This window comes from Furipterus horrens, unplaced genomic scaffold, assembly GCF_987537825.1.
Source record: "Furipterus horrens unplaced genomic scaffold, mFurHor1.1.pri manual_scaffold_4, whole genome shotgun sequence".
Classification (NCBI taxonomy): domain Eukaryota; kingdom Metazoa; phylum Chordata; class Mammalia; order Chiroptera; family Furipteridae; genus Furipterus; species Furipterus horrens.
The window spans coordinates 200,588,780-200,614,537 of record NW_028327174.1 but is presented as its reverse complement, the minus strand read 5'-3'; the positions used below and the strand labels follow the sequence as shown (position 1 = coordinate 200,614,537).

General features: G+C 58.6%; 1 protein-coding gene across 1 annotated transcript in view; it reads right to left on the bottom strand.

Annotated features, from left to right (window-relative positions):
- Positions 1–25,758, bottom strand: part of HMCN2 (hemicentin 2) — a 132,180-nt gene that overhangs the window by 11,177 nt on the left and 95,245 nt on the right. Inside the window, exons 62-86 of the mRNA XM_090274902.1 lie at positions 24,432–24,563; positions 23,986–24,129; positions 23,737–23,896; positions 23,521–23,645; positions 22,911–23,094; positions 20,093–20,190; positions 19,417–19,683; positions 18,733–18,923; positions 18,220–18,301; positions 17,994–18,130; positions 17,229–17,370; positions 16,999–17,143; positions 16,083–16,216; positions 15,373–15,529; positions 14,438–14,559; positions 13,462–13,626; positions 12,382–12,489; positions 11,939–12,073; positions 11,419–11,553; positions 10,061–10,251; positions 8,981–9,194; positions 7,555–7,689; positions 6,352–6,542; positions 5,253–5,334; positions 1,548–1,817 (exon numbers count right to left, since the gene is read on the bottom strand). Coding sequence (XP_090131028.1) covers positions 1,548–1,817; positions 5,253–5,334; positions 6,352–6,542; positions 7,555–7,689; positions 8,981–9,194; positions 10,061–10,251; positions 11,419–11,553; positions 11,939–12,073; positions 12,382–12,489; positions 13,462–13,626; positions 14,438–14,559; positions 15,373–15,529; positions 16,083–16,216; positions 16,999–17,143; positions 17,229–17,370; positions 17,994–18,130; positions 18,220–18,301; positions 18,733–18,923; positions 19,417–19,683; positions 20,093–20,190; positions 22,911–23,094; positions 23,521–23,645; positions 23,737–23,896; positions 23,986–24,129; positions 24,432–24,563 — 3,846 coding nt within the window. The remainder of the gene's footprint in view (positions 1–1,547; positions 1,818–5,252; positions 5,335–6,351; positions 6,543–7,554; positions 7,690–8,980; positions 9,195–10,060; positions 10,252–11,418; positions 11,554–11,938; positions 12,074–12,381; positions 12,490–13,461; positions 13,627–14,437; positions 14,560–15,372; positions 15,530–16,082; positions 16,217–16,998; positions 17,144–17,228; positions 17,371–17,993; positions 18,131–18,219; positions 18,302–18,732; positions 18,924–19,416; positions 19,684–20,092; positions 20,191–22,910; positions 23,095–23,520; positions 23,646–23,736; positions 23,897–23,985; positions 24,130–24,431; positions 24,564–25,758) is intronic.

Here is a 25,758-nt window from a genome sequence, read left to right as displayed (position 1 = left end):
AACCTGCATAGTTGATCTCATTTGTAAAAAGAAAAAAAATGTATCTTTTTACATTCAGAGAAAGAGGCACCCCAAATAATAATCGCCGAAGCTACTTCTGGTCATTGAATCAGGAGAGGTAATGGATCATTATTCTTTCTTCAGTTTTTCTAAGTTATCTGGCCTTTCTACAATGCACATCTACAAAGTAAAAAGTAGTTTCCATTAAAAAGGTAAGGAGACCATTACGGGTTGAACTGTATCCCGAGACCTCAGAGGGAACCAACGCTGCTGACACCTTGACCTTGGGCTTCCAGCCTCCAGAGCCGCCGGAAATAAACCTCTGCTGTGTCAGCCCCCTGGTCTGTGGTCCTTTGCTATGGCGGCCACAGGAGACCCAACCAGCAGCCACGTGGTCTGGCTTGCGGGGTTTCTACAGAAGGGAGTAAGAACTGAAATGAAGGGTGATAGTGCTCAGACCTGGAGGCACCCCGTCTGCGGCTGGGTGTCGGAGAACCCTGAATTTTCAGAGCTGCTGTGGGTGTCCCAACCCTGCGTGCAGGAGAGGAGAGGACCAGTGGCCAGAAAGGGTCCCACTGAGCTGGTGGTGGGTTTCAAGTAGCAGAGTGTCACGTCCCAGGTGCAGTTACTCCCTGGAGAAGGGGTCCGACGTGGTGTGGGCTGACAGATGAGTGACATCTGCCATGGACAGGGACGGTGGTACCAAGCCACAACCAGGGAGTATTTACAGAAATAACAGAGGCCCAGAATTAATACTCAGTGACTTTCTATTAGTCCGGGGCATTTTATGGGTTCCCAGGAGAGCCGTCTCCTCAGGTTTAAAGTCTGGCCTGACGCAAGGGAGGAGGATGCTGCCTGAGGAGACCCGTGACAGCAGGGTCAGCGACACAGGGAGCAGCAGTGGGGGCTGGGGTCACACCACGGCCAGGCAAAGCCCAGGACAGGTACCGACTCAGGCACTTCTCACAGCAGCCCATGGAGGCCCTGGGGTTACTCTGCCTACCTCGCGGGGCTGGGAAGTGTCCCAGGAGAGGACGTGTGTCTATACCAGGTGAGCTGGGAGGGTCCAAGTGCCCCGTCCACCAGGAGCTGCAAGTCCTTAGTCTCTCAGAGCCTCAGTTTCCCTGACTGCACAGGGCAGAGTAGACAGGAGGACCCACAAGCCTCTCCCAGCTGATGCATTCAAAGTTTGTGTCTCTCAGTGAAGAGTTGGGGAGCTAGCGGGGCAGTGGGCCGGGTCTAGGGGCGGGTTTAATGGTGGGTGCACCGGGCATGTGCCCTGGGCCCCGACTTCTGAAGGGCCCCGCACATTAGTTTGTGGATATGTGCTTGTTTCACTTACGGTTTTAAAAAGTTTTCTGTGTGTATAAATATTTTTATTTTCCCTGTCTCTCTCATTTTTTTAAGGGGCCCAGTATTGTCTTCTGCACTCGGGGCCTCAACCGACCTTCATCCGCCTCTGGCCAGGTCCCCCACAAACAGCGCACAAGTCCCCATTTGGGGGAGACGCCGCCTCTGCCCGTGGTCTGTGCAGGGACGCCCCGTACCTTTCACAGCCAGGAACGCCCGGGCGGTGGCAGAGCCCAGGAGGTTGTGAGCGACGCACTCGTATGCACCCGCGTCCCTCGCCTCCACCCGCTCCATCCACAGGCTCCCGTCCGGCAGGGGCCGGAGTCGCCGGCCGGCCTGCAAGGGCTGGCCCGCACGCAGCCACTCCACCGTGGGCGCCGGCTCTCCTGTCGCCTGGCACCGCAGGGCCACATCTTCCCCGGCTCTCACTGTCACGTCCTGGGGCTCCACCTGGAACTCCGGGGCACCTGTGGGAGGCCCAGGGCAGGGTTTAGAAACCTTTTACTACTTTCAGATATTCGAGTGGCACAGAGTCGTTTCAACAGAACAGAAAACATAGAGGCAGAAAAAGTCACGTGGCACCCTGGCTGCTGTGGCTCAGTGGATTGAGCGTCGGCCTGCGAGCCAAGTGTCGCTGGTTCGATTCCCAGTCGGCACATGACTAGGTTGCACGTCAGGTCCCCAGTTGGGGACGCGAGTGAGAGGCAACCACACAGTGATGTTTAAAAGAAAAAAAAAAAAGAAAGAAAGAAAAAGTCACGTGTGATCCTCCTGGCCAATCACTGTCCCTGTGCTCCCCTCTAGGTACGGCTTCCTCGCGAGAAGGCAACCACGGCGCACCTGCTTCCTCCCTCCCTCTCTCCTTCCCTCCCTCCCTCCCTCCCTTTTCCAGAATAGATCATGACTACCTTTCATGTCATTAAATATTCATTTTTAGTGGCTACATGGCATTGCATTGTTGGGATCCATTATAACTTCCTTAACCACGTCCCTATTACAGGACATTCAGGTTGCATCCAGTAAGAGGGCGACACTTGCCAGAACTGCCTGTACTCGATGCCGCAGGAAATGGACAGACATGGTTCTGTCCCCAAGGAATGATTCCCACCATGTCACTCGACGACCCTCAGTTTTCTCATCTGAGAGCTGATAATGCCTGTCCACCTCCTACTACGGCCCTCCTGAAAGACTGCAAGGACGGCCATGGGAACTGCCCGTGCTGGTGAGGATGTGGGCCAGGGGCACTCACACACACTGTGGGCAGAAGTGGGAATCGCTCCACGCGCTGTGGGAAACCGCGGCCAGGCGTATTAGTCTCCCGTGGCTCCTATGACAACTGTCACTGGGAACCTCGGAACACAGCTCCGGGGGCCAGACTTTCAAAACCAGCTATTTCATGGGGTGAAAGTCAAGGTGTCATGCTCCCCTAGAGGCTCCAGGGGACAATCTGTTCCATGCTTCTTTCAGCTTCTGGTGGCTGCTAGCATCTGTGGCTTCTAGCTTCCTGTGACCTCTAGCTTCCCGTGGCCTCTAGCATCCCGTGGCCTCTAGCATCTGTGGCTTCTAGCTTCCAGTGGCCTCTAGCATCTGTGGCTTCTAGCTTCCCGTGGCCTCTAGCTTCCCGTGGCCTCTAGCTTCCAGTGGCCTCTAACATCTGTGGCTTCTAGCTTCCCGTGACCTCTAGCTTCCCGTGGCCTCTAGCATCCCGTGGCTTCTAGCTTCCAGTGGCCTCTAGCATCTGTGGCTTCTAGCTTCCCGTGGCCTCTAGCTTCCCGTGGCTTCTAGCTTCCAGTGGCCTCTAGCATCCCATGGCATCTAGCTTCCCATGGTTTCTAGCTTCCCATGGCTTGAGGCTGGATCACTCCATTCTCTCCTCTACCTTCATATCGTCTCTCCCCAATGCCTTTCTCTCTGTCATTTCCCTCCGCCTCTCATAAGAACAGTGGTGACAGCATTTCAGGCTCCCCAGGAGACAATCCAAGATAGCCTCCTTAGCGCAAGAGCCTTAACCTCATCAGCAAAGACCCTTTTCCCAAGCTTGGAAACGTCCACAGGTCCTGCAGACTAGGTTGTGGCCCGATCTCTGGGAGCCCTTTACCAGGGGACCACAAGCATAGCATCTCCTGCGGCTGACACGCGTGTGACCCAGCAACGCCCCTCCTGGATCGATGCCCTAAAGGACACCACTATGCATGTCCACCCTAAGACATGCCTAAGAATGCCACCCCAGCACTGTCCTTTACTGCCCCAAACTGGAGACTGACCGACAGTGGGTCACATAAGTGAGCTCTGGTTTCCCCACAGAGCGGAGACGCGCACAGCAAAGGAAGTGAATAAAACTGACCCCGATCCCTCGTGCCACCTCCCAAGGGCATGCCCAAGGGACAGAGCACACAGGACAGACTTCATTCCATGTAAGTCAGGCTCAACAGTAACTCCAGCCACACTGACTCAAGGGCTCAGCAAGTTGGCTCCCCCCCAAAAAGGAGCACAAAACCTGACAAAATTGTCAAAACCAACTGTTCCGGGCTCCAGAAACCAACGCAAGGCAAGTGACGAACTCAGAATCATTTACCCGGCACAAGCGTCTAGAACTTCGGGTAAGCCCGGCGGAAGCGCGTGGCCTTCCTGCCTGGAAAGCTCCATCTCCCCGCGCCCACACCCCGGCCAGCACAGTAGTTCTGTGAGGGCGGGGCTGGCCCGAGGACCAAGGGCCGCACGGTGGGTGGGAGGGACGGCAGTGGATTCCGGGAACCGGGGAGTAACCAGGGAAGGGAGCCGAACTGGTCGGAAGCAAACGGAGAACCAGCACCTCTGCTGGCCTGAGGTCAGCCCCCCTTGAACACACCAGGTGGTCGCCAAAAATGGAGTGAGGACAACCTGGAAACGAGGGAGCCCTGGACAACTTGAACATTGGCCCAAGTTTTTAATTTTTTAAATTTCGATCATGCCTCAATAAAACGGTGTGAAAAATCAAATCTTAGTAAATACCGAAAGTTTGAATAAAATCGTAGTCACGATGGATGGCGCTGATCGATTACGTGCTATGTGCCAGGCACGGGGCTAAGGACTTGGCGTGCATCGCGTCATTTAAGCCGCACAGCTACGCACGATGCCTGTTGTATCACGATCCCTGTGGCAAAGGTAAGAAAACTTCGGTGCATGAAATGATTTGCCTGGGGTTACAGAGCAGGCGGCTGAGCCGATCCCAGGCCCAGGTGAACCGAGGCCGGGACCTGCTCCCTGCACCAGCGGGACTGAAGCGCGTGTGGCTCACTGCCATCTCAGGGCCTTGGCTCCGCTCCTCCTCCTGCTCGGACAACGTTCCCCGGGCTCACGCGGACGCCTCCTTCTCAGCGTTTGGACCTTAACTTAAATGCCACCCCCTCTGGGAGGCCTCTCCTGATCGCCCCCCAAAACTGCCCGGACTTCGCATTACTGCACAGCCGCTCAGACGCGCGGAGGAAGCCTTGTCAGCAAGGCGGGCCGTGACGTGTCCGGGCGCGGACGTCTTTGCGTTTATCCTGCTTGAATGTGTAGGTTTTGACCTTTGTGGAATTTCAGGTCACTCTGAGGCTCGGCTAGTGCTTTGGAAATCCAAGAGCTGTCACCAGGAGCTCAATAACAGTCTTGAGTTTTGAATGGATGGTTGCCTGGGCCAGGCTGTTGGGTGCCTGGTGTTCAAGAGCCCCGACCCTGACTCCCATTCTACCCTGGGGAGCATTCCACAGGGCTTCGGTTGCGTGTTCTGAATAAATACTTGTAAAAGAATTCCGAGCGCCCGGTCCTGGCTCTCAGCGCTCCCTTCTTCCCAGACAGCCTGGGTCTCAGCCCAGCTGCCCCTGAGCGCCCACCTCACACTGTGCCCCCCAGGGCCCGGGGACGGGGGGGCCGAGACTCACTCTGCAGCACGAGGACCACCACTTTGCCCACGGCGCCCACCTCGTTCTCCGCCAGGCACTGGTACCGCCCCACGTCGTCCATCTGCAGGTGGGCACACGAGGAGGGAGTGGTGATCAGGAGAGGGAGATGAGGGGGAGGGGACAGCCGGGGACAGCTGGACCTGGGAAGGGGTGACAGGAGCAGGGCCCTTTAATCAGGAAGGAGCTGAGACTCTCAGCCAGCCAGGGCCTCATGGGGCCCTCACAGTGACATGTCTGAGCGGCTTCCGTGGCCACTTGTCGATAGACAGCCGAAGAGAGTCCAGCCCCTTCCACTCCTGGGACCTGGGCATGGGCTCGCTGGGGGGCCGCACACAGAGATGGAGAGCCGCCTCCTGCAAACTCTTATGTTGAAGGGTTATCCCTCCACGGTGCACCAACAGGGAGGGACTCCTTGAGGAAAGTGCTCCGTGGTCGGCTCAGTGTGGGAATGCTGGGCCAGACGGGCTCCCAAATGGGCAAGATCAAGGACCCCTACGATGAGCTTGACAGGAGCAGACTGTGACGTTCTCCATGACCTCTGCAACTTGGGACAGAGCAGGGAAGGTGGGGGGGGGGGGGGCTGCCCTGTGCCCAGGGCTTTGGAAACAGCATGTCGCAGGAGTCAGGAGAGCCGGGGTACATTCCTGCCTCAGGGGCTTATTAGTGGTGGGCCTCTCGGAGCCTCAGTCTCTTCCTCTGTCAGAGGCGGCACTCTGACCTGTGTGCCCTGCCCCACCCCATGGAGCTGTTGTTATTAATAACATTTATTGACATTATGGAGGGGCCAGTCACTCCTAAGTACCTGGCACGGGTCATCTCGCTGATTGCTGACCATAAACCCTGAGGCAGAAATGATCATTAGCCCCGCTGAGTGGGGGGTATAACTGAGGGACAGAGGAGCGAAGTCACTGGCTGGAGGTCACCCTAGCCAGGGAGGGGACGACCTCTGGGTAACGGGCAGGAATGCACTTGGCAGACTTTGGGGGGCGGTGCTGACCTAAAGAAGCCTTCTGAGCAACCAGGGAAGGCCCAGGGTGGTCCCAGATGTGCCCCCCCACGGCGCCAGGCCCCTCCTCGCCTGCGTCCTGCGGATGGCCAGCGAGCCGTTCTGCAGCTGGTGCTGGAGCCGGCTGCCCCGCAGCGGAAGGCCGTCTTTGATCCAGTGGAGGTCTGGCGCCGGCTCCCCGCGGACCTCACAGTCCAGTCGGACGCTGCCTCCCACAGGTTCCACCAGGTAGGAGAACGCCTCCCCTTGTAGGACGGGAGCCTCTGCACAAAGGGGCATCGCACAAGGGGTCCGAAGCTCTCGGGCTCAGCCTTCCATAATCCGGTCCCCAAACACCTGGCCCCAGACCCCAGGGCCTGGCCCAGCATGGCTGTGTCTAGTCAACGCGTCAAGATGGCAAGCAGCTCCCGTGCTGCGGGTCAAGTGAAACAGACTGGCAGTGCTGCCAGGAACACTGTGCTGAGAAGGACTTGGGGCTGGAGGGGGCGCGTGGGACGGTGCTGTGATTGATTAGCGATGCCTGAGGCAGGTGCAGGAGGAAAGGCAATGTGACGAGTGTCATATACCTGCGCCCATGGACAGGTTACCCCAGCTGCAGAGCACCTGCTGGGGACTTTGGAATGCAAGGACCATGTGATCATTAGGACCGCTCTGTTGTCCACAGCCACACTGAGATGTCCCTGGTCCTCGTTTCACTTAAATCTTACACCACCCTTGGAGGGCCGTACAGGTTTCTACCCTTCTGGTTTCCTGAGCCTAAATCTCCCCACAGTGGCAGCCGTGTCCCGGTGCTCACTGCCCTCCCTCAAGCTCCACGCTACCCACCCTGAAGGTGAGCAGATTAGCTCAGAGTGTCAGCAAGGGCTGCTGCGCTGCTCCGGGCTGAGCAGGGGACAACGGGCAGGCTGGCAGGCTTCACGCATCCTTCTGCCAGAGCGTCCTGACCCCAAGCCTGCCTCCCACACTGGCACCGTCCAGCTGGGAGTAATCCTGCAGGCCGATCGGTCAGATCGCCATTCTACCTGCAGCCAGGTTGTCTGGGGAGATTAAAAAGTGCTCATGCCGGAGGCCCACCCCAGGGAGGCTGCGTCACTGAGTCGGGGTGGACCCTGGGCCTCAGTATCTTGTAAAGTGCGAGGGGATTCTAATACACAGCCAGGTGGACAATTACTGGTTCAGCGGTCAGAAGGCCAGTTTCATAGATTTTCAGAAAAAAAAACCAATAGACTGAGTTCAGCAGGCCTCCAGAGAAAAGCCACACGGCTCATGCCTCACCCTTCACGTGGACGAAGCTGACTGCCTGCACACGGCCCACTCTGTTCTCGGCCCAGCAGATGTAGGTCCCGCTGTCCTCTCTGGTGACTGCCACCCTCTGCAGCGTGCTGCCCCCATCCTGTTCAGACACACCCTCTGTGGCAGAGAAAGAGACATACTTAAGCCCTGAAATACTAAACTCAGGCCTGAGTACCCAGCAGATGCTTAATAAAGACATAGAAGCCCTGACTGGTGTGGCTCAGTGGGTTGAGCATTATCCAGCCAACCAGAAGGTCACCGGTTCAATTCCCAGTCAGGGCACATGCCTGTGTTGCAGGTCAGGTCCCCATTTGGGGGCACGTGATAGGCAACTAATCGATGTGTCTCTTGCACATCGATGTTCCTCTCCCTCTCCTTCTCCCTCCCAAAAAATAAATAAATAAAATCTTTTAAAAAATAAAGACAGAAAACAGGTGGCCCTTCTCCCTGGTGGGCGCCTGACTCAGGGGAAGCACAGGCTGCGTTAGAGGATGTGGTTGAGAACCTGCCATTTCTCATTTCCAGCCCCACACTGTGAGCTGGATGGATGGTCACGGGTAAGTCTTTGGGGGCCTGTTAACACAGGCTGCTGCATGAAACCATCCCGCCCTCAGGACCCCTGCTATCTGCATTTTTTAAAAAATATTTTATTTATTTATTTTTAGAGAGAGGAGACTGGAGGGAGAAAGAGATGGAGAGAAACGTCAGAGTGAGAGAGAAACATTGATCTGTTGCCTCTCACGTGCCCCCAACCGGGGACCTGGCCCGCCACCCAGGCGTGGGCCCTGACTGGGAATTGAATCAGTGACCTTTTAGGTCGCAGGCCAGCGCTCAATCCACTGAGCCACACCAGCCAGGGCTGCACTTTAAGGTGAAGATGCTGGGCTCAGGGAGATTGAATCACTTGTTCAAGTGCCCTCCACAGGAAGTGGTGGGAGAAAGCCTTCTCACACACTTTCAGGGAGCCTGAAAATATCATTTTGCAGAGACTTTTTGCATTTGAGTAATTCAGCAGACATTTATTGAGCACCTACTATATAGCCTTCCGGGCTCCCTGTTGCCCTAAAAACCACCTGGGGCCCAGGTGGGGAGACAGAGCCCTCAGGAAAGAGGTTTGTGGAGAGGCCCACAGCAATGGGCTGGAACACAGGGTCCTCCCCTGGCCCCGAGGTCTCCGGGGTACAGTGTGCTTTGCAGGTGGCTTCTTGCCAGATCTGACATGTGACTGTCACATATGGCCACACATGGGTTTGCCCAATCACCCTGCACAGGACCGAGTCTGGAGACCCAGAACCCACAGCGCGCACACCCTTTTCCTGCTCTCCGTGAGCTTGGAGCTCCCCTGCTCGCCCTCCTCCACCTCCCAGGGTCCCGGCTGCTGTCCCCCAGCCACACAGCAGGCCCAGACCTGTGACGGGCCGGTCGTTGACAATCCAGCCAATGCGAGGGGTAGGGCTGCCCTGGGCCACACAACGAAGCCACAGTCTGTCCCCAAGGTGCAGGCTGCGGTCCCCAGGCAGGGTGGTAAAGACAGGCAGCGCCAGGATGGTGAGGTGCACACGGCGGCGGGCGCGGCCCACAGGGTTCTCGGCCGTGCAGGTGTAGGTACCAGCGTCCTGGCTCTGCAGACACAGGGAGGGGTCAGCCTGAGAACTGCCTCCTGGAGCATCTAGCCTAGAGAGGCTGAGTGAGTTGCCCAAGGTCACACAGCTCGACTTCTCCCTCGCACTGCTGCACCTCTCCAGAGCTGCCTGCGGCTCTGCGACTGCATAACCCAAGCCCTGCCCACGCCACCCTAACAGTCTCCGTTTCCCGAGCACCTTCCACATGTGGGCCCTGCGCTCAGCACCAGCTCTGCAGCAGCAGCAGCTCAGCTGCGCTCACACCATCCATGGGGACGCTCCGGGAGGAAAAGATCCGCCGTACATTCCGGTGGGGCTGGCGCACTCACCACTGCACAACCCGGCCCTCTGGGCAGCAGGGTCTGAGGCCCCCTGACCCCTTCCAGATGTGCCCACCGAGCAGCCACACGGCCATCTGGAGAGCAGCCCATTTTGGAATTACAGAATCTAGCAAGTGCCGATGGGGAGGGGCTCGGGGTTCCCACCCATGGCCCTGGCTCAGGTCAACACGACATGAGGTGGAGAACAGCCGAGTGGGTGCAGTTTGGGGACACAAAGCTGTAGCCATAGCCCTGCCCCGGTCCAGGCTCCCTCCCCGCCCCCACCCCCCGCAGGAGTAGTCATGGAGATTCAGGTTCAAATCTTGGTTCTGCCTGGCATGAGCCTGTCTTGGGAACACTGGGTACACTCAAAGGCTCAGTTTTGTCATCTGTCCTTGGGGATGATAACACCTATTTTCCCAGGGTCCTGGGATTAAGACCGCACAGTGCTCAGCCCACAGTGTGACAAATGGGGGTGCGCAGCAGATGGTGGCTGCTCCCCTTGTCACTATGGTTCCCCTCTGTGCTCCAGGGCTGGGGTCTCACCTCCGAGTTCTTCACCAGCAGCTCCCCAGAGGGCTGGATGGTGAACTTGCCCTCTGCTCCAGACACAGGCTGGCCATCTTTCTCCCAGGTGATGCCAGGCTCGGGGCTGCCCCTCGCAGGGCAGGGCAGGAGGGCATGGGAGCCTTCAGTGGTGGACAGGTCGGGGAGGCCGGCCTCGATCACAGGAGGGACTGTGGGGACAGGAAGGTGGTCTACTTGGGCACTGGGGCTGGGCTAGGGTGGGCTGCCCCTGCCCCAGGGCCTTGGCACACTCCTTAGTCCCTGCCTTCACCCCATCTGCTGCTACCACTAACTCCGCAGTCACAGACCACTACCCAGGGTCTGGACAACTGGGGACTCTCGAGCTTGGTGAAGAGCTGTGACAGGCTGACCTCACTGCACACGCACGCACATGTGTGTACACACATTCACACATACACAGTGACTAAAGCTTCTGGACAGAGGCGTCCCAGACCAGACTCCATGTGGGCACAGATCCCCCATCAGGCTGCCTCCGGGACCACGGAGCTTGTGTACTTTCCTCCTATGTGGGGGGGTAGCTACGTTGGGGCAGAGTGCAGGCCACTGGCTTGGTGGGCTTGGTGTCTGGCACTCTGGTGACCAGCAGTCATGCTCCAGGTCACAGGGAAGAGGAGCCCGCTGGACAAAGACGCTGGGGAGGAGGCGTGGAGCCGGGAGCCCCTTTGGGCTCCTAGCCAAAGTCCGACCTCAGCCGTACACAGCCCCCGACAGGAGATACCCAGCAGAGCACCGGGTCAAAGCAGGTCTGGCCCGCACTGACCATCCCAGGACACCTGCAGGTGTGGGGCCAGCGACGTCTCCTTTGCATTTGGAGACAATGATTGGTCCAACTAAGGAAAGTCTGTGTAGGAGAAGGGACAGAAATGTCTTGCTACAGGAAAGCCAGAATGAACGAGGGATGATGAGTTTAGTGTCCCAAGAGGGGCTGGGGAGACAGAGGGGACTAGAGTTGTTATCTGTATATCTATTTTTAATATTACTTTAAAAAAATTGATTTGAGAGAGAGAGAGAAACATCAGTGTGTTGTTCCACTTAGTTATGCGTTCATTGACCAGGGAATTAATCCATAACCTTGGCGTATTGGGACGATGCTCTAACCCACTGAGCCACCCAGCCAGGGCCAGAGTTATCATTTGAAGTCAGACCTGGGCACACAATTTTCTCCCAGTTCTTTCTAGACCCACAGCAGTTGGCATAGAGGAAGACACAGGGACGTGCCCCACTGGGGCTCAGAGCCTGGCAGAGAAGGGAGAGGCTCTCGGGGGCCTCAAAGCCCCCATCTCGCCGGCCCACCTGGGCCCCTTCCCTGGGCCCACCTTGTACCACCAGCCGAGTTTTGCCCACGGCGCTGCCTGCGCTGTTCTGGGCGATGCAAAAGTAGTTCCCAGCATCCTCTGTGCTGGCATGGAAAATCCGCAGCTGTCCGCTGGGTAGGACCTGGGTATTCCCTCCTGGATTGGGTGGGAGAAAACCAGGATCTAGCGGCTCGGGCTGCAGGACCCCTGAGGAGTGCAGGGGGGTGTCCTGGCTGTTCTGTCTGACCAGGCAGCAGGTGACTCTGCGGTCACAGGGTGATGGGGGAGGGGCAGAGTGAGCACAGAAGCTGGACCCAGAGCCTGGGCAGGCTGTCCCCTTCTCAACCTCCCAACCCGGGCGCTGAGTCCTTAGGTAGAATCTCAGGCTCTGGGTGGTGGAAGGAGGTAGGAGGTGAAAAGGGGACTGGGGCTGTCTGGCCTCCTGCAGGTCTGCAGAGGGCTGGGGTGGGGGTGGGCGGAGGGAGTACCCCATGCCCACGCTGTCCTCCTCCCTCTGGCACTGGTCTTGGTGGAGACGCACCTGCAGGGATGCTGAGCCCCTCCTTCTGCCAGGTGACGCTTGGCCGGGGGATACCCAAGGCCTCACAAGGCAGCAGCACCTGCCCCTCCACCAAGGCCCGAACCACGCTGGGCAACGGCTTCACCACGGGAGAGGCTGCAAAGGAACAGGAGGCAGAAGTCCCTGGGGACGCCTTAACACCTTGGGACACCCAACCACATGGCCTCTGAGCACTGGAGAGAGAGGACTTCAGGAAGAATAGAAGGTTCTGGAAACTTCGGCACGAAGGCACAGGTGGGCTGATTTTCTCCCAGAGTCCCACGGGGAAGTGAGATCAGAGGCAGGTCTGGGGATCTGGATCCTGGACCCTCCCCTCCCTCCCCAGCCCCACCTGCCTGTAACTCTACCTGCTCCCCTGCCCTCAGGGCCGAGGCAGTCTGAGCTGAAGGCCCTCGGGACCCTACCTTGCACAGTCAGGACCACGTGCTTGTGAGCCACGCCTGCGGCATTTTGGGCTGTGCAGGTGTAGCGGCCAGCGTGGATGGGGAGGGCCTGCCCAATCTCCAGGGCGCCTGCAGGTGGGAAGAGGCAGGAAGGGTGTGTGTGAGGAGACAGAAGTCTTCAGTGATGGAGCCAGCCTGCCTTACAGGGCCCCAACCTGGTGTCTGTGGTCTAAGCCACTCAGCCTCCCTTCCTGCCCATTTATAATCCCTGGACCACCCATGGTTCCCCAGGTCTCAAAACTTGCCTCCTCCAGGAAGCCTCCCAGATTACTGCCTCCTCTGTCCTCCCTCCTTTAGACTTGGGTTCTCAAAGAACACCGTTTTACCTTTCTAAGACCAGAGGCTGCACCTGAGCAATTAGGTAAAGTGGAGCCCGAGGGCCCGCTGGGTGGGCAAGGAGAGGGAGGACCACCTGCAGCTCCCACCCTGGTCCCAGACCCATCTGGCACCTCGGCTGTTTTGCATGTTGGGCCTCCCTGTAACCCCTTGTCAGAAGGAAGGTTTCTGTTGCTTTGCAAGGGTTTGAAAACCACAGAACTGGCAGGTAGTTCTCAGACTTTAGGATTTCATGAACTAACCAATGAATACATTTAATTTGAATCCCCATAAAGTTGCCAACTGTTTATTTTGATTAAGACATTTTAAAAGTCACCGCCTACAATCACCTTAATTTCATAAAAGAAAGAAACTTTCAACACCAATTATTAAGAAAAGAATAATTGTAGCATAAAGGATAATCCTTCTAGTGAGGTAAAGCTGGCTGTATGAAACTATTAGTCTTCTCACTTGGCCATGAAGCAGCACTGATTTGCCATCTAGCATCAGGGGACACATGAAGGACAGCAGTGCCCTAGTACACGGGTAGGGACACAGAGGCCCAGAGAGGGCAAGGGGTCTCTCCAGGTCACACAACGGGGGAAAGGCAGAGCCAGGCCAAACTTCCACCTTGCTCTATGACACAGCCCAGCGGGCCACTTCCTCACCCTCTGCCCAGTTCCCTGTCCCCTCAGCAGCAGCTTCCCTGTGGCCCCCCTTACTTACCTGAAGGCAAGACACGATAGCCAGTCCCCCGCAGCCCCAGGCGGGTGCCTGCCTTGCTCCAGGACACCACCGGGGCTGGCACGCCTGTGCTGTGGCACGTGAGGACCACGGGAGCCATCTTGGTCACAGTGAAGTCTGTCTGGTCATCGGCAATGGTGGGGGGCACTGAAACATGAGAGCAGGCGTAAGGCCTGCTGAGGCCCATGGGGACCACCCGGGCACGGGCCAGGTGGATGAGACTGAGGCCCACAGTGATATTAGTGACCAAGGGCCAGGAAGGGAGGTACAACAGGGCAGAAGTCACATTCCCTCACTCCAGAAATACTTTTGGCTGGGCACAGGGATGGTTATAAACTGCCCTCTGCAGAGACACCAGCTGGGCATCTCAGGCAGCTGGGAGCTGGCAGCAGCTCAGGGCAGGGCGCGTGGCATTTAACCTGAGATCTGAGGATGCAGGTGTTGGCTCGGTGAAGGGCAAAGGGAAATGTTCACAGCAGAGGGAACAGTGTGTGTGAAGGCCCAGAGGTGAGGGACAAAAAGCTCAACAGCAGGCTGGGTCTCGGAGGGAGGCCAGCCATGGAGTGAGCTTAATCTGGGCTGGGGGTGGGGGTCAGTGGAGCCAGCCCACAAGGGGCCTTGTGGGCCCAGGGGACACCTTGCATTCTATCCTGAGGTCAGTGGGCACTAGAGGGAGGGATTTTAACCAGGGGGATGACGAGGCCAGGTTTGGGTTCAGAACATTCTGAACTGGGAGAGGTCCCTCCTGTCAGCTCGCACGTGTCAGGGCTGTGCTGGAGCCAGGGTTATGTCAGTGTGGGTAGGGCAGGATCAGAGAGGGCTTCCTGGAGGAGGTGGCCCGTGCAGCACAGGAAGGCTGACAGGCAGCCAGTCAAGTCCCTGCAGGTGAAGAGAGCAGCCAGGAGAGGAGGTCAAAGACCCATCCTGGCTTCCTCCTCAGACCCTGCCTCCAACTCACCATGGATGGTCACCTGGTACAGCCTGCGGGCCTCGCCCACCTCATTGCTCACCACGCACTCAAACTGGGCTGAGTCCTGAGGGCTGGGGGCTGTGAGGAGCAGGGCATTGGAGGGCAGGAGCCTGGGATGAACAGACAGACAGACAGACAGATGATTGGCTACCAAGTGACTGGCCTGGCTGACCTGAGACCAGCCAGCTGTGGCCTCCCTGCCCTGGGAATCTGGAAGGTGACATGGGGTGGTGGTGCATGGACTCATGACTGTTTCCTTTTCCTGTATCTGGCCCCCAGCCCTGACTATTAGGATCTTCTGGAAGTTTCCACCTCCAAAGGTCTAGTTTGGGGGCAATTTTCCTTCCCAATCCCTGCTTCTCTGTAATCCTGAACATTTCCTGCATTCACCCTCTGTGATGACATCTCTTTTAGTAACTACACCCAACTCCCCGATCAGACCTCTGTGACCAACAAACACCTGCTGTAGCCACAAAGCCCCGGATGAGCTGGCACCTGACATAGCCCGTGTTTGGTGAGTTAATGGGTGAGGGGACTCCCTTCGGGTTCCCAGTGGCCATTCCAAGACCAGCCACGTTGGAGAAGCAGGGAGGCCAAGGTTCCTGCAGGGGCCCTGGGTCCAGGCTCCGCCAGCAGGAACCTGGGCTTCCTGAAATGTCTGCAAGCAGTGACCGCCATGGTTTTAAAGGCCAAGCATTTTCTGTTTGGCTGTGTGTCTCCAATGCCCCCTCCCTCTGCCTGACATCCCAGTGTGAGGAACCCCCTGGCCCCTGAGGCCGGGACACAGGCTCTGGGGATGGCTTTGCTGAGCCCCAGAGCATGTTCCTGCCTCCATTTCTGACCTGGGTCGCCCTCGGTGAGGTTGGCACGCCCCTTCCCCACCCTGAGCAGCTCAGCATATGACCAGAAGGCCTGCTCAGTACCGGTAGGCACCCTGCTGCAGGCGGAAGTCCAGCTTCTGTCCATCCTTCCACCAGACCACGAGGGGCCTGGGCGAGCCACTGATCTCGCAGGGCAGGGAGGCCGGGGTGTGGGCTGCCAGGGTCAGGTCGGAGGGGCTGGGGGCAATGGCGGGAGGCTCTGGGGAGAGAGCAGTGGTCAGGGGACAGCATGCAGGATGGGAGAGGCCAGGGAAAACCCCCCACCCCAAAAAAGCAGGGGAGAGGAGGCAGGAGAGACACCCTTGGGGACCTCCTGCTGGGCTCCCAGAGTCTGGGTAATGGGCCTTGGCTCACCCCGGAGGCTGGCGTCCCCCTAACTACCTGCCCAAGGCCAAGGCCCGCAGCGCAGCCTCCCCCGAGGGGATGGGTGGGAGGGGGCAAAGCCATCGGAGCACCTGGCTCAGCGGTTCTGAACCTTCCCCTTCCCAGTGGCTTACATCTCTTGTGTGTTTTATCACATTCAATAAGGCGGCACAGTAGTGAGTGTAGGCAATACATGTGCATAAAAATAAATATGCGTCTTTTGAGTGTGATGCTAAAAACTTTTTACTAATGGGCTTCGTTGTCAAAAACATTTGGAGGTCATGGCTGTTGGCTCCTGACAGCTAGAATGAGCCAGAAGCGCAGCGGAACCTGGCCCAGTCCCAGGATGGATGCTGAAGGCAAGAACGCACCTTCACTTGTCCACCTACCGAAGACCTGGAGGTCACGGCCTTGCCGATCAGAGCCTGCAGAGTTGGATGCCAGGCAGAGGTAGTGGCCAGCGTCCTGGGCAAGGACTGGCTGGATCCTCAGGGAACCCTCAGGCAGAACCTGCAACCTGGAACTGGAGGGAGGGGATGCCATTGAGACCAGCACACCAGCAAGACCCTTCGAGCGACTGGGTTCCCGGTGGTGTCACCAGCAAGACCCTCCCCTGTGCCCAGCTTTCCCAGCAAGAGGTCCTAACTCAGGAGTCTTGCACCTGTGAGGCCAAGGTCAGTGTGGCCCTAGCCACGAGTCCTGACCCGGCATCAGAAACGGCAAGAGAGGCTGCTTCAGGGCTCCTGTGTTCCTACCTGGACCCAACCTCTCCCCAGGAGTCAGCAGGCAGAGGCAACCCCATCTTTCTGAGAATGGTCCCTAGATCTGAGAATGGCCTCTTCCCAAGGGCCATGTCTGTTCTGGGTAACCCCACCCCCAGCCACAGCTGATTGGACTGAGGAGGAGCACGTCATCCTGGCTGGGCCAATGGAATTCCCTGCCCTGGGAATTTGGAACTGAGGTTCCTAGACAGCTCTCTATGCATTGCAGATTTATGAACTGAGGACTCTAAGTTGGGGCCAAGGGGAGCCATTTCTGCCATGTTGACAGAGAAAGAAGGTGTAGAAAATTGGTTTCAGAGAGAGGCAGGAAGCCCATACACACAGAAACAGAGATTAGTAACCAAGAGTCAAACCAGATGGACAGACGGCCACCAGGGGCTCTGAACAAATATATATGCCTATTGCTGGGTTCTGAGAAGAACCATGTCCTGGGACACAGTTACCTCCTGCTCCAACTGCCCACGTGGGTTCCAACTGATAACCTGCAAAGAGGTACCTGAGACCCACCCCTTCTAGCTCTCACCTGGGGCTCCCAGGATCCAGGGGCACCCCATCCTTCCGCCAGCTCACGAGGGGTGGGGGTGCCCCATCTGCCTGGCAGGGCAGCAGGGCCGTCTGGTTCACAGAGGCGTTCACTGCCGGTGGTCCCGGCTGGATGGTGGGCACCGCTGTAGGAGGGGCACAGAGGGCGCGGGTTGTGGGAGCCTGCAGCTCTGCGGGGACCGGCAGGGCGGGTGGGGTGGGCCCACTCACTGCGGATCTCCACGTGGAAGGCCACCCGGGTGCTGCCCGCGGCGTTGCGGGCTGTGCAGCTGTATTCGCCACTGTCAGCCATGCTCAGGGCCTGCAGCTGTAGGAACCTGCCCTGCTCCGGGAACTGGGTGTGAGCATCTGCCTGCAGAGCCCCCCAGGGTGGAGAGACCCTCATCAGTGCTGGGCTGGGTCAGGCTGGTCCCCTGGCACCAGCCAGATAGGACCAAGGAACCGTGGGGCTGGCCAATGGCCCCTCGCCCATTTCGGCTGGCCTGGAGCCCCGACTTGATGCCCAGCTGGGGACCCTCCTGGGAAACAGGGTCCTGTGGGAGGAAGGGAACCCCCTTCCCCTGGAGCTCTGCCTACCAGGGAGGGTGCAGAGGGGGCTTAGGCTCCTATCAGGGGCTGGGGCTCCCACCAGATCTGCAATCCTTGGGTCCACAGCAGCAAACGCCCCACTTCAGGGGTGAGCACAGAGAACCTCAGACACTGGTCCTGGGTCACACAGACACTAAGCGTAGCTCAAAGTTATAATGGGAGGAACACAGATGTGTATCGGAGCCCTTTGGGCAAACCTGGGCCTTGCCTCAGTGTCCCCATCAGCGCTATGGAGCGACAATAACACGGGTAGAAAACACCAGGAGCGCAGTTACGCCAAGTGCTGGCACAGAGCAGGCCCTCAGCACCTGGCATCCAGTCTGGTCAGGGTCTGGGGCCGGAGGGGGACAGAAGGAGGTGTCCCTGGGTCCCCAGCCTGGCACCCACCTGCAGCAGGATGCCATCGCGGTGCCACTCAATCTCAGGGGCTGGATCTGCCTCCACGGAGCACTCCAGAACCAGCTGCCCCGGGGCCAGGCCGACCACAGAGCGGGGGCCTCGGGGCCCAATAATGTTTGGAGGTGCTGGGGACGCACAGAGGGCAGGAGTGATGGACCCGCTCCTGCAGGTTCCATCCTGCCTCCCTCTCCTGCCCACCTCCTGACACCCCTACCTTGAACCCTGACCCGGAAGCTCTTCTCGACTTCGCCGGCAGGACTTTGGGCCAGGCAAGTGTACAGCCCTCCATCGCCCACCTGGGGATGCAGTAGGGTGAGCAGCTGCCCCTGGCCCCAGCCTGCCCACCTCCTGACCTGGTTTCCTTCCTTCACAACTAAGGAGCCTGCTGAGTCTGCCATGCCGCTTTTCCAACCAACCTGTTCCCTTCTCTGGGATGTTTCTTCTCTATCTCTCTCTCACCCTTGCTTCAGGGCTAGGGCAAAGCCTGCCTCCTACAGGAAGCTCCCCCTGACTGCACTAGCCCTCCTCTGGTTATATGGTTTCTGCATCAGCCTTGGCTCTGACCTGGCTGGGAGCCCCCGAGGGCATGGCCCAGGTGGGTCATCTCTACATCCTTACCCCACACAAAGGAGGAGCTCAGCCAAACCTTGCCAGTGCTTCTGGGTCCCTCTCCTCCCTTCCTGCCCCCTCCCCCAGACTCATGCCACAGACAGCAAGACAGCAGCACCTGCACAGCCTCTATCCGGAGCAGCTGCCCAGTCCCTTTGCTGTCCTCCTGGCTGCTCAGAGCCTGCCCGTCTTTATACCAGGTGATGTTGGGTGGGGGGGTGCCCCGGGCATCACAGCGGAGCTCCAAGGGGGCGCCAAGGCTGAGCGACAGCTCTGCGGGCTGGCCTGAGTCCTCGATGTGGGGGGGATCTACAAAACGCCAGGCCATGGGTCAGCTGTGGGGGCCATGCTTAGAGCAGTGGGCGCTGGGGTCCACCCCCTCCCCCACCACCCAGGTGCTGACAGCAGACACAGCCACAAACAGGCAGGTGGGGGTGTGGGACAGGGTCCTAAAAACAAGAGAAACCCGGTCCGCCTGCCTAGGACAATCACTTCTGCTTTAAAACCAGCGAGGACGCAGCACGGAGGAGAAGGCGCAACCAACACCCACTTTCCTAACATATAACAACACTGGAAAAGCCTGTGCTGGAGGCTTGGGGCTCTGCTCCCACCCAGCTTTCAGTGGCTGCTGTCCCCGCTTTACGTGGTTTGGGGGACAAGACTGAGGCGTGCAGCACCGGGAGAGTGAAACGTCCCAGCTGCCTTTGGGGCGCTGGCCTCCCTCAGCACCTTCTCCATCACTCCCAGAGGCCCCCCTCCCCTCTTGGCCCAGGGAAGCCAGCACTGGGGGCAGATGACCCACCCATCACTGTCAGCTGGAAATGCCTCCTTGCTTCCCCCGCCTCGCTCACGGCCATGCAGGAGTAGGTCCCCGAGTCCCCAGCTTCTGCTGTCTCCAGTTGCAGGCTGGGCCCCTGTTCAAGGCTCTGGAGCAACAAGGGCTTCCCATCCTTCATCCACGATACCAGGGGCAGGGGGTGGCCCTGGGCTTCACAGGGAAGGACCACGGGGGAGCCACGGACCACTGCCACATCATTCTGGAACTCCGCCGGCTCCAGGACAGGGGGCACTGTGCAGGGCAAGGGAGTGGGCATGACCCATTTCTTTCCATGCCAGGTGGCCCTCAGCCGCAGAGAATTCCTTCTCATTCCAATCTTCAACTGAGACCTCACCTCCTCCAGGAAGCCTTCCCCGAAGTCCTGAGGCCAGGTGAAATGCCCATGCTGTGCTCCCACAGCACCCTGTCCTTCCCCCGGTAGCACCAGATACCTGAGTTGTGCCCTGCACTGACCTCCTGGTGGCAGGGGCCACCCCTGCTCACTGCTGTACCCCAGTGCCTGGCAGGGCCCTGGAACACTACAGTGTCCAGCAGCTACTTGCGAGATGAACAGCCTGAATCGCCATGTTTGCTCCCAAGAGCCTTCACTCTTACACCCTAAGGCCAAAGCACAGGCTGATTCCACGCCCCTGCTCCATACCGTGCACCTGCAAGGTGAAGTTTCTGTCGGCCACGCCAGCTGGGCTTGCAGCCACACAGGTGAAGAGGCCGGAATCTGCCAGCTGCACCTGGGAAATCCTGAACCCCTCAAGAAAGGGAGAGAGAGAGAGGACAGGCTCAGTGGAAAAGGTCCCTCCCTTTCCCATCCTGTCCCCCAAAGGCTTGTCAGCTGAAAGGGCAGCTCGAAACACGAACTTGAACAAGTACAGCCTCTGCTTAAACCCCTTTTCTGGCCCCCCAGCACCCCCAGCACAAAGCCCTGGACTCCCTGCCCCGCCCCCGGCCCTGCTGCCTCCCACTCTGACCCGTCTCATTCGGCAGCCAGGCTTCCTCCCTCCCCACCTGGAAGCTCCCCTGTCCTGTCCACGGGCAGCCTCCTACCCCCACCCCTTTCTTCTAGACAATTCCTTCTCATCTTCAGGACTCACCATTTTTCTCTACTGTCTGTCCCCCCCACTTTCTCTCAAACCCCCTTTCACCTCAACCACCCCTCCCAAGGCCAATGTCCCCAGTGACCTTTCACAGGGCCCTAACGCTAGTGGCCGGGGTCGCAGTCCACACTCCCTCCGCGGCACTGCAGCTGGTCCCGGCTCCCGCGCACCTGCCTGCCAACCGTCCCCAATGCCTAGCTTCCCAACTCCCAGGCGGGGTAACAACCGCCTGGTTGCCATCCTGCCCCGACGTCTGAGAGCCTCTCACACCCGCCACGTTCCAACAACTCGGGTCCCTCCCACAGTGGGCCCACCTCAGGAAACGGGGATGGCCTCCCAGGCTCCCAGAGAGAAGGACAGAACCCTCAGAGTCACGCTCTGCTCCTCCCCGTCTCTCCCCTCCAACCACCTGCACCGCAGAGCTCCAATCCAGGCCGCACCGAGTCTCACCTGGGTGGCTGCCGGAGCCCCTAACTGCCCTCTCTGCTCTGCCCGTGACCCCACAGACTGTGGTCCACACAGCAGCCAGAAGGATTATCCAAAACCCTAAGTCATAACCCCAAAGAACTGGAGGCAAAGACTCAAATGGACAGTCGTACGCCAGTGCTCATCGTAGCATTGTTCACGACAGCCGAAGGTGGAAACAGCCCACTGTCCACTGACAGACGGAGGGTGAGCAGAATGCAGTCCATCCACACGATGGAGTATTATTCAGCCTTGAAAAGGAGGAAACCATGACACCTGCTACCACGTGGGTCAACCCGAAAGGCGTGAGGCTAAGAGAAAGGAGCCAGACACACAAGGACAAATCCTGCAAGACTCCACTCATAAGAGGTCCCTAGAGGGGTCAGATCCACAGAGACAGAAGTGAGAATGGCAGGGGCAGGGTGGGAGCTAGTGTTCCACGGGGCCAGAGTTTCAGCTGGGGAAGACGAGAAAGTTCTGGAGACAGATGGAGGGGACAGCTACACAAGTGTCAATGGACTTAATGCCGCTCTATACTTAACAATGGTTAGAACTATATACTTAATTATATACTGGAAATGGTTACAATGGTAAATCTGATACTACGTGCATTTGACCACAACAAAAAATGTAAGTCACATCATGATGCTCCTCTGCTGCATCCGTCTCTGTAGGAAAACGCAAGTCCTCCCAGGGGCTCACAAGGTCCTTTGTCACCTGACCTCACACACACGCACACACACACACACACACACACACACACACACACACACCCCTTCCCTCCCCTCCCCACCCGGTCCCTGACTGCACAGGCATGTGCGCACCTCAGGGCCTTGGAACCTGCTGTCCCCTCTGCCTGATGTTCCTCCGCATGGAGCCCTCTGACCTTGCCTTCTCACTTCCTTTGACCTCTAATCAAGTCTCACAGTATCTGAGTGCCTGTCACAAACCGTGCAAAGCATCCCTCTGCACTGCCGTCTCCCATCCCCTCACCTTACTTTATTTTTTCAGAGCACATATCCCTTGTGAGATTTCATTGTTATATCTGTTTATTTCCCATCCCCCTTCGTCCCCAAAGTGACAGGTGTTGGGGCTTTATCTTGCTCATGGCTCTATCTCAGTGCCCAGAACTACACCTGGAACAGTAAGCTCCAACAGGTGTGGCTGAATGCATGAAGACTTTGCTCACGCACCTTCTTCCAGGAAGCTTTCCCTGATTTCCTCCACCCCAGGCCAGGCTGAGTTGGGTACAACCAGATGTCTCCCCCTGGATCTGTGCTTCCCCCTTTCATCTCTGGAGTTTCATTTGGGGGTGGGGTCCTCTCACTTTCCCCATCATAAAATTATATATTTATATTATTTTTATTCTGAAAACCATTCAGATGTGGTTTTAGGCCTGGAGCCACTAGAAAACAGAGCTGGAGCTGCCACGCCAGGGAACTGCCTCGTAGGTCCTTTGCCTCAAGTCTCTGGAATGTTAAAACAGGGCACAATAACCTTTGGACTGGGCCTAGGGCAGCATCGTATCCCAAAGAATTGTTTGGGAAGATAACAGGAAAGCAGTTATTGTGGCCCCTGGACTGAGAGGTAAAAACACTGGTTAGAGGTGACGTCGCCGTGCTTCCTTCCCTGGGCCACCAGGAGTGCCTCCCGGCTGCGGACGTACTTGTCCCGCTTCCCTTTCAAATAAGTACTCATGGCCTTGTCTCCTGATGGGAACAGGACTCGGGCCTCTGCCTGCATCAGTGTGTCCTGAGTAGCTTTTCTTACTGATCTCAATAAATGCCTGTTGCCTCTCACTCTGAAAGCCTTTTATTCTTAGGTTCAAAAGCTCAGGCTGCCAGAAGGCGTCTGCAGCCTGCCACGCGCTGGCCAGCGGGCCGGAGCTGTGTGCTCCCTTACCTGAGGACGCGGCCGGAGCTGTGGAGGCGGGTGCGCTGGGAGAGTGGGAGGGGCAGGCCGTCCTTGAGCCAGCTCATGTGGATGGGTGGGGAGCCCCGGACAGGGCACGCCAGGGTCACCATCTCCCCAGACCTGCGCACCAGCGGCCCTGCCCCCTCTGTCCCCTGCTCAATGGTGGGAGGCACTGGGGGTGGGAAGAAAGAAAGAGAGGGGGAGTGAGGGGGTCTGGGGAGAGGAGAGGTCTTCGCCTAAGGGGGTTCCAGGAGGCAGAACCAATGCCTAGATGTCTGCCACACTTACCTCCAGGAAGGGATGAAGGCCACTGCTGAGGGGCACAGTCTCCCCTCCATCCCACCCTCCCGTGGCCCCTTCTCATCCTTTACCCACAGTTCTGCTGCTGCACCCGGGGCTGCAGCGGTCGCCTCCAGCCTGAGGATGGGGACGGAGGCCCAGCGCAGCCCCCGTGGCCCGGCCCCCAGCATGGGCAGGGCTGAAGCCGGCCCAGGCCTCCTGGGTCCCCACTGCGCGTCACCCTCTGGGTGCCCAGGGTGGGCCCCATCCGTCCCAGGACGCCGGGGCCGCCCGCCTCTCCTCGCCCCTTGCTGCTCACCCAGCACAGTCACGGTGTGCAGCCTGGCGTCCTCGCCGGCCGTGTTGTGCGCCACGCAGGTGTAGGCGCCCGAGTCTGGGGCCGTCAGGCCCTTCAGCACCAGGGAGCTGCCGTCCACGTAGAACCTTGCGCAGGGAGGGAGAGCCGCGAGCAGGTGCGTGAGGGTCAGTATGCCCTGCTGCCCGGGACGGGGACAGGGCACCAGCCGGGCCTTACCGGAGGTGGGGGCCCGCGCCCCGGCCCAGCGGGCCGCCGTCCTTCAGCCAGGCCACCTCCGGCGGCGGCTGCCCGTCAGCCTCGCAGTCCAGCCGCACCTCCTGCCCCTGCAGGATGCTGTGCTCCTGCGTGGCACCCGAGCTCCGGATCCGGGGGGCCACTGCGGCAGGGGCTTTGGTGAGGCCCAGGGCAGGGGCAGGGGCTGGCGTGGGGGTGGGACACAGGGAAGGGTGCGGGGCGAACACGTACCCAGCACAGCCACCACGAAGTCCTTGCGGGCTGTGGCCTGGGCGTTCTCGGCCACGCAGGTGTAGGTGCCAGCCTGGCCCGGATGCAGGCGACTCAGCTGGAGGCGGCCCCCCCGGGAGACCACGCCGTGCTCCACGCTGCTCTCTGCGGGACAGAGGGGCATGCCAGCCTGTCACCTGTAGGCCCACCGCCCCAGGTGCTGCGTCTAGGCCAGCCACAAAAGTCACGTGACTCCCTGAGAAGGTGTTCGGTGTCCATACTCACAGAGCTGGAAAGACCCCAGGAACCCCTGAATCACTCAGCCCCTTCCTGTGTCCATAGGGAAACTGAGGCCCTCCTCCCACCTGCACCAGGACCTTCCTCAGCCCTTCCCTGTTGCTTCCCACTGGGACGTTTCTGCCCAAGGGACCCCACTCCCTTCAGTGTCTGGGACCCGATGCACTCACCAACGGGCATTCTGTCTTTCAGCCAAGTGACAGTGGGGGCAGGGACCCCAGTCACATCACAGGTCAGGGCCAGGGGGCTCCCAGCCACCTGGCTCACGGTCTCTGTCTTGGGGTTCTCAAATGCTGGCGGCACTGCAGGAGAAAAGCCAGGTTCCCAGAATCTTAAGACTCTGCCCTCACTTCCTTCCTCCCAGGCAGATCAGGGATGTTGGAGAAGGCCCTTCTCTGTGGCGAGGAGTGGACATTTTATGCTTTGCCACTGATGGAGATGCGGATTGTTTTATTCACAAATAGAACCAGAAGCTGGCTATTTTAAAACATCTACCAAGCAGAGTGTAGGAGGGGTCCACTTAGCCCCAGGACGGTAAATGCCGGGCTCACGCACCAGTAGCTCCTCGCCTATGCCAGGACAGGCGTCACTAATCAACTCCAGCGCTTCCAGGCTCGGCCAGGAGGAGGTCATGCACCCTAGGCAGCCACCACCCGTGGACCAGAGATGGCTGTGCTGAGGATGAAATGCCTTTGCCCTCAGGGGCCAGACAGTCCCCGCTCCGTTCACGAAGGCAGCCATCAGGAGAAGGGACTGAGCTCTGAGTACCACGCATGGTATCAATATGGCTCGGGGTCCGGCCCTTCCACTGCTGGCCTGGTGGGGAGGCGCTGCTTTGCCATGTGTGGCCAACAGCCGGTGTCCTCCCATCCTGTCCTCTCCATCTTGCACAGCAATTTTAGCTGAGCACGTGGTCGCTCAGGGAGAAACTGCATTTCCCAGCTTCCGTTGCAGCCTGATGGGGCCAGCAACCTAAGTCCCCATCAAATGGGAGACAAGTAGAAGAAATCATTCTACTTCTGCTCTCTTCTGCTTACTGTGGGCTGGGACAGGATGCAATGGGTCCCAATTTCAACCACATGGACAGGGACAACGCACTGGGCACAGGGGAGCAACCAGATAGAAGGAGCCTGAGACCCTAAATCAGAGCCCAGCTACTCCCCAGTCTAGACACTCACGTCTGGGTTACGGATGAGAGAGGTAAACTTCTCTCTCACTGAATCCACTGGATTTAGGGGTCTTTTTGTTGCACAGCTGAGTCTGTATTCTGACACAACATCTGATCCCGAGAGGATCTGGCCAAGCCTAACCCTAACCCTGTCCTTGGGCTGATGAGACAGGCCCCTCAGGGCTCAGGATGGAGGTGACGGGGCCCTGGGCCGCCCCAGTGTCTGATCTCTGAGGGCTCCCATCCCAGCGCTCACATGCCAGGCCCTGTGCCCAACACGTTATCGACACGGGTCCCAGCAGCCCATTGACCGAGTGCTTCCCACGTGC